General features: G+C 55.2%; 1 protein-coding gene across 1 annotated transcript in view; it reads left to right on the top strand.

Annotated features, from left to right (window-relative positions):
• The window catches only part of MSI1 (musashi RNA binding protein 1), a 20,009-nt gene extending 13,448 nt beyond the window's left edge, over positions 1 to 6,561 (top strand). Inside the window, exons 10-14 of the mRNA XM_035017141.1 lie at positions 669 to 749; positions 2,012 to 2,068; positions 4,945 to 5,013; positions 5,765 to 5,952; positions 6,381 to 6,561. Coding sequence (XP_034873032.1) covers positions 669 to 749; positions 2,012 to 2,068; positions 4,945 to 5,013; positions 5,765 to 5,952; positions 6,381 to 6,422 — 437 coding nt within the window. The 3' untranslated portion in view covers positions 6,423 to 6,561. The remainder of the gene's footprint in view (positions 1 to 668; positions 750 to 2,011; positions 2,069 to 4,944; positions 5,014 to 5,764; positions 5,953 to 6,380) is intronic.
• The last annotated feature ends 699 nt before the right edge of the window (positions 6,562 to 7,260 follow it).

The raw sequence follows: 7,260 nt of genomic DNA, 5'->3' as shown, positions 1-7,260 counted from the left end.
TAAATAAATAAATAAATAAATAAATAAATAAATAAATAAATAAATAAATAAAACCTAGGATAAGTTCAGATAATGATCATTGGTGCTGTGGGGTAATTGATAAATATTGTAACTGATGGGAGGGAGGACTCTTATAGAATGACCTCTCCAAGGAGGTGACATTTGAGCTGAGACTTGTATAACGACAAGAACACAGTCATGGGAAAACCTGGCAGGGGGAGAGTGTTCCAGGCAGAGGAAACAGCCTGTGCAAAGGCCCTGAGGTAGGAAGGAGCTTGGTGGCTTTGAGAAACAGCAGGGAGGCCAATGTGACTGCAGGAGAGTGTAGATGAGGACAGGAATGAGGCAGGAGCCAGAGCACGAAGGGTCTTGGTAAGGGTTTGGACTATTCTCAGCCAATATGTCACCTCTCCGAGCCTCAGTTTTCCCCATCTGTGAAATGGGGCTCCTAATAGTACCTGCTTCTTAGGATTCTTATGAGGCTGAAGGAGAGAATGAAGTATGCAGTGGGCTTAGCCCAGGGCTTGGCATGCAGAAGGTGTTTGGTAAATGTGGCTGTTATCTGTGCTATGAGGTGGGGAGGGAGACAAGTGGCTCAGATCCTTCCCCACTGAGCAGGGTCTGAGCACTAGGTGAGGCATCTAACACTAGCCCCCTTGCCCTATCAGGTTACCCCGGTTTCCAGGCCACAACCTATGCCAGCCGGAGTTATACAGGCCTTGCCCCTGGCTACACCTACCAATTCCCTGGTAAGTCCTGCTTGGTGTCCCTCTGTTGCCAGCATGTCCCCAGTTCCTGGGCAGTCTGAGTCCTCAGGGCGGTGTCTGGGGGTGCATGGCTGGGGGGGTGGTCTGCCTGCTGGAGGCTTGGAAGGAAGGGCATGTCTGAGGAAGGAGCACCTCTCCCCACCATCCCCTCCTCCTCTCCTCCCCAGAAGCTGGGGATAACCCCCTCCCACCCCTGCGTGGTCCTGCATGGCACGGTTCTCTCCCAGGCCGATCTCTGCCTGCCTCCTGCCTTTCTCCCCTCCTCACGCCATTCCGAGTTGCCACTTCCACCCAAGAAGACATCAGACTTGTGGCGGAAGCGTCCCTGAGGGCCGTTGCCAGCTGTGTCTTTATGGCCACACTTACAATGACCACGTGCTCCGCTGAGCCCTTTTAAGGCCTACAAGACCTTTTGCGGCCCTGAATGCTGAAAAGCAATCCAAAACCCCGATGATCACCACCCTCATTTGTAATGCAAAATAAAAGTAACGCTAGACCTTAGAATAAGTGGCAGGAAGCCCAACAAAGTTCTGAATTTTGCCATGATGGCTCTTCAGTGTAGTTTCCTTTGAAATATCAGACATCAAATTTTTGCATGCTTTTTTTTTCCCTTTTCTTTTTTGGCCTTTTTTTTTTTTTGAGGGTCCCTAAGCACTTGCATCCTTGCCTCTTGGGCTCTCCAGCTTGGAGTCCTTTCTCGACGTTATGTTGTCTAATCCTGACAACACTCATGGGGGAAGGATGACCATCCTCATTTTATAGGTGAGGAAATGGTCTCCGAGAGCAAAGCGACTTGCTAAGACGACCCATCATCTAGAAAGTGGTGGAGCTAGGAACCCAGCCTGAGTCTGGTGACCTGCTCTGGGGTCACTGTTTTTCATCAGTGTTGCCTCACCAGCTCCTCCCCACAAACAAACAAACAAGCAGGAAAAGAGGAGGATTCTGGGAGGTGTTTTGGTGCAATCTCAAATCTTTTAAGAAACCCCAGAACGGTCACTCCGGCATCGCCCCGAGCCCAGGGTGTAGGTGGCAACTCTCCCTGCTCTTCTTCTCCCTGTCTCTCCTCTGCCTGTGTCTTCTCCACCTTTGCCTGCTGGGCACCGTGCTCTCCCCATCCCAGCTCTTGGGTCCTGTGCATGGCCTGTCCCCCTACCCAGCGTCCCTGTGGGTGCATCTGTCCTCCCTGGGCCGTGCCCCAGGGACCTCCCCTGTACCTTCCTAAGCTGTTTTACGTTTCATTTTAGAATTCCGTGTAGAGCGGACCCCTCTCCCGAGCGCCCCAGTCCTCCCCGAGCTTACAGGTCAGTCGCTCGGATTTCCTACACCTCACAGGCCGCACGGGGAGAAAGAGAAGAACCCAGGGGTCTTCTCCGGGGAAAGCTAGTGGGACCCTTTTCTCCTGTCCAACAGCCCTCTGGCTGTGGGGACACAACAGACTCTGCCCAGGCCCTGGCCAGTCTGTGTAGCTACATGGCCCTGAAGGGTGGGGCATGGGGCCAAGCCCAGCAGATGGAGGAGAAATCACTCATTCATCTAGTTGGCAAATATTTATTTAGCGCCTCCCATGTGCCAGGCACCAAGTAGACTCTGGGATCCAGCAGTCAAGACGCCAGGGTCTCAAGCTCAGTAGAGTGGGCCGGGCGGGGTCTTCGACAGACTGGAGTGCACACGCGTCCACTCTGTGCCAGCCCACCCTGGCCGGGAGGGGATGCACACCTAGTACTTTGAGATGTCTCTTTCCGAGAGAAGCCAGAAACCCGGCTTTTGCTTCTGAATGGATTTTTCAATCGTTCTCAAATGTTGGCAACAAATTCCAAATTGTTAAACCACTGCAGGCCAAATGAAACCTATTTGAGGGCCAAATCCAGCCCTCAGGCTGCCCACTTGCAGCTTCCGAGCAAGCCGAGCAAGCCGGATGAAGTCGCTTGGCCCTGTCGGGAGCCATCTCTCTAGCTGCAGCCCTTGCTTGGGCCTGTCAGCTCTGCTCCGGACCTGGGGCCCCGCCAAGTCCGAGGGGAGGGGAGGGGCATGTGCAGATGAGATGGGCTGCAAGGGGTTTCTCTGTTCAACCTGCTTCTCCCCCCACCCCACCCCAGACTCTCCCCCCCAACCTGGCCGTGTGTGGAGGACGTGAGCATGGTTGCTGCTTTCGATGAGACCTTCCTTCCAAGGGGTGCTCAGGGGTCCCCCAAAATGGGGAGAGGGGAAGAAAACCAGGGGGTGAGGAAAGGGGAGGGAGTAAAGAGTCCTGTAGGTGGGGGGTGGTAGAGGCCCCTCCCTGAGCAGAGTTGGGTTTGACCCGCCATGGGGGTATTGGAAGGGGGGTTCTTTTCTCCTCATTTAAGAACTTTGTGTTGAGGACCTACTATGTGGGGCACTCTGCCAGGCCCCTGGGGGCAGCGCAGGGACAAGACAGGGCCAGGCCCTGCTCTCACAGGACCTGCAGTCTAGAGAGGAAAACAAATACTTATTATATAAATGAGTAATCCTTTGCAGTTGTGATAAGCACTTACTCAGGTTGGCTTAGCTGGCTTTGCTTTGTGGAAAGGCCGAACCAGACCAAGAACCAGACCTCAGAGCCCACCCCCTGCCCTCAAAAGAACTGAGAGAAGACATGTCCCCTCAGCAGCTAGCTTGGTACAGGGGAGGAGATTTTCCCTGGAGGTCTGGGGTCTGAACTTTTCTCTTGCCTTCAGGAGATGTGGGTGTTTCCTTCAGGCATTCAGTAGACATTTACCATGCCAGATGTTGGTCCAGGTGGGGATACAGCAGTGAATGAGATGGACAATGTCCCTGTCTCCTGGAGCTGATATTTCAGTGGAGAGAGACAGCAGTAAATAAGTAGACACGCAAATGAATAATTGCAGGGGGTGAGAAGTTCCACAAGGAAAATAAAACAGGGAGATGTTCTAAGGCCTTAGGGCCAGGGGCAGGGGGCCGCCTTAGCAGGGGTGGCCAAGGGAGGGGACGTCGGGGTGAGGAGTCAACTATATGGCTCTTAGGCAAGGCTCCTTCATAGTGTGGGAATCATGCTGTCTCCAGACTTTAATCCCCCAGACCAAAGGCCTTGCCAAGAATTTTCTGGGGCCATTTACGGAGTCCCTAGCCCCAAGTCCAGTACCAGTTCAGGGTCAAGGTCACCAAAACAGCCCCCAGAGAGTGCATCTCCTGATGGGAGACTGTATCCCTGAGGGCAAATGCCAACTCGGTTGACCCTGGCTCTGCAGTGGCAGAGCCGAGCAGTAGGGGGCGCTCACCCCACTACACCAGCCCAAGGGAGCTCCAGGTTCAAGCCAACCACTTACTTAAGAAGCGGTTCCTTTTAGGGGCACCTGGCTGGCTCAGTCTGTAAAGCATGCAACTCTTGACCTCAGGGTTGTGAGTTCAAGCCCCCCATTGGTTGTAGAGATATCTTTGGGGGGGAAAAAAAAAGAAGAGGTTCCTTTTACTCCTTCAGCAGCCATTTATTAAACACCTACTGTGATTAAGGCAGGGTGCTGGGCACTGTGGAGGTAGACTGCAAACAAGGGAATACCAATATCTCTGTCTGAAGAGGGGACCAAAGAGAAGGGGCTAGGGGAGTTTGGGGAGAGAATGGTCATTTCCGGTTGGGTGGCAGTCAGGGGAACCCTGAGGCGGGGAATTGGGTGCACCCAATTTACTGAGGGTGTGGCCTCAGGAGAAGGACAGTGAGAGAAAACAGGACAGGCAGAAGGATTGAAGCTGGATTATGGCCTGGATTGGAGTCTGGCTTCCTCCTGATTCCACAGGGAGCTCTGGGACATGCCCTGGTACCTCAGGGTTGGTCCCACCTTGAGGCAACAGGCCCGGCTTCTTGTACCCCACGTCAGTCAGGCACTGGCTGCCGTCGCCTGGGGTTGGGATGTGGGCCATAACCTCCTGGGTTCCTCTGGGCTAGGTGGTCCCATCCAGCCAAGGGCACTCTCTGAAGTAGGGAGCATCGCTCAGAGCAGCTCAGGGTGGGGTGCCCCGCTGTACCCTGGGTCAGGGTACAGCTGGTGGCCCAAGGGAGTGCTTTCTGCCTCCATGCTGGCGCTGCCCCGACCCTCTGGGGGGGGGTGGGTAAGGCTGGAGAGACTCTGCCCAGAGGGGGCCGCCGTTGTCCACCTCCATCCCCTCGGCCACCACACTGAAAGGCCCATACCTTTCCTTCCAGCCATTCCCCTCACTGCCTACGGACCAATGGCGGCGGCGGCGGCGGCGGCGGCTGTGGTTCGAGGGACAGGTGAGGCCTTCCGGGGTGCAGGAAGCAGAGAAGGGGTGTTAGGGGGCAGGGAAGTCTAGAGGGGAGAGTAGGTAGCCACTGCCACCCTTTCCCAGAAGGACTTACTTATTCATCTGCTCCGCAGGTATTAACAGAGCACCTGGGAGGCCAGCCAGGGAGGAGACCCCGTGTCCTCCTGGGCTTGCAGGCTGGGGGGGCGTCGGGTGTGACAAAGGACGGACCTGCTCTGCTGGGGGCCAGGGGGGAGTCAGGTACCAGAGGCGCTCACAGATGGAGCCTCTCAGGAAGGTTTCCCAGAGGCCCCACTCTTTAACTTCCAATTTGAAGGCAAAAAAGAAAAGTGTCCCCAGCAGAGGCCAGTTAGTATGGGGGGTGGGGGGAAATACAGGATTGGGGGGTGGGGAGGACGAGGCAGGAGGAACCAGGTCCTGGGGAGACACGGAACATTGAAGCAGTGGAGCGATGTCAATTTTGGAACATGCACTCGGCTGCTGGATGGGGAGAGAATTTGCAGGGGCTCAGGAGGGGAGGCCTGGAGGTCAGTGAGGAGGCAGCAAAGTGGACAGACGAGCTGGTGGTGGTGGATGGACTTGGGGAGACCTCCAGCCGGTGGACTCACAGTCCCCGCTGGGATGTAGGGGTGAGGGAAAGGGAAGGCTCAAGGTCACGGTGGGTGGAACAGGTTTAAGGAGGGTGTCGTGGGGCAGCAGTGGGCGCCGGGGCTATCACCGTCTTCTTTCTGGGTTGCCAGGCTCTCACCCCTGGACGATGGCTCCCCCTCCAGGTTCAACTCCCAGCCGCACAGGGGGCTTCCTGGGGACCACAAGCCCCGGCCCCATGGCCGAGCTCTATGGGGCAGCCAACCAGGACTCGGGGGTCAGCAGTTACATCAGCGCTGCCAGCCCCGCCCCCAGCACCGGCTTTGGCCACAGTCTTGGGGTGAGTGGCCAGTCCTGGAAGACTCAGAAGCTGGAGGAGGGAGAGGTTTTGTCTGTTAGCAGGGGCAGAAGGGGGCCGAGGGAGGGTGGATGGAAAAAGATGGTCACCAAGGCGGAATAGTGGGGCTCATCATTCATTCCGTGTGCCAGGCATTAGGTGGGCTCTGGGGATACCACGCAGACTCACCATCTCTGGCCACATGGAGGCTAGATTCTAGCTCAGGAGTGTCCTCATTTTAACCAGGGTACTGGCAATACGCAGATTTCAAGCCCTACCCCAGAGAATCTTCTAGCGCATCTGCAGTGGGGGCGATATGGGCAAGGCTAGAGAAGGGTCTGTGCCTCACCTCGGTGTTCCTCCGAAGAAAGGAGCCCCTGGGCGTTTTCTGCGTCCCTAGGAATCTAGGAGTCAAATTCTTTTCTCCCCAGGGCCCTTTGATTGCCACAGCTTTCACCAATGGGTACCATTGAAGCAGGAATCAGGTGGCAGGAGGTGAGGAGGTGGGCCGGGGCCTTGGGGGTGGGGGTGGCTCTGGGAGGGCTGGCACCGGGAAGCCCCGTCTGGGCCACAGACCTTGTCCCCGCCTTCATGGAGCCCACAGTCCAGGGGGGAGACAGAACTTTCATAACCGCAGTGGTCAGTGAACCTGAAACCTGCTCAGCCTGCTACATCAAAACTAAATGGAAAGCACAACAAGGGGGTGCCTGGGTGGCTCAGTCGTTAAGCGTCTGCCTTCGGCTCAGGTCATGATCCTGGGGTCCTGGGATCCTGGGATCGAGCCCCGCATCCGGCTCCCTGCTCTGCGGGAAGCCTGCTTCTCCCTCTCCCACTCCCCCTGCTTGTGTTCCCTCTCTCACTGTGTCTCTCTCTGTCAAATGGGTAAAATCTTTAAAAAAAAGAAAAGCACAACAAGGCAGTCCACGCGACCTGTCAGACAAAGATTTTTTTTTTTTTTTTAAGATTGCTAATGCCCCCACATTGATGAGGGTGTAGGGGAAGCAACATGTAAATTGTCTTTGTCTTGGGGTTTCCAAAGGGCAGACTGGCACTGTGTGCCCAGGTTTTAAACAGTCATGCCCTTGACCCAACGAGGCCACTTCTAGGCATTTATTTAAAAAACTGCCAAAAACCAGGGCGCCCGGCTGGCTCAGTCGGAAGAGGGTGTGACTCTTGATCTCAGGGTCTTGAGTTTGAGCCCCATGTTGGGTGTGGAGATTACTTAAATAAAATTTTTTTTTAAAAATTAAAAACTGCGAAACACTGAAATGCCCATCAAAAGGAAAGTGGTTAAGTAAATCAGAGCGTATG

The sequence above is a fragment of the Mirounga leonina genome, unplaced genomic scaffold (assembly GCF_011800145.1).
Source record: "Mirounga leonina isolate KUSES-001 unplaced genomic scaffold, KU_Mleo_1.0 Mir_171, whole genome shotgun sequence".
Classification (NCBI taxonomy): Eukaryota; Metazoa; Chordata; class Mammalia; order Carnivora; family Phocidae; genus Mirounga; species Mirounga leonina.
This window is presented reverse-complemented; position numbering and strand designations above follow the sequence as displayed.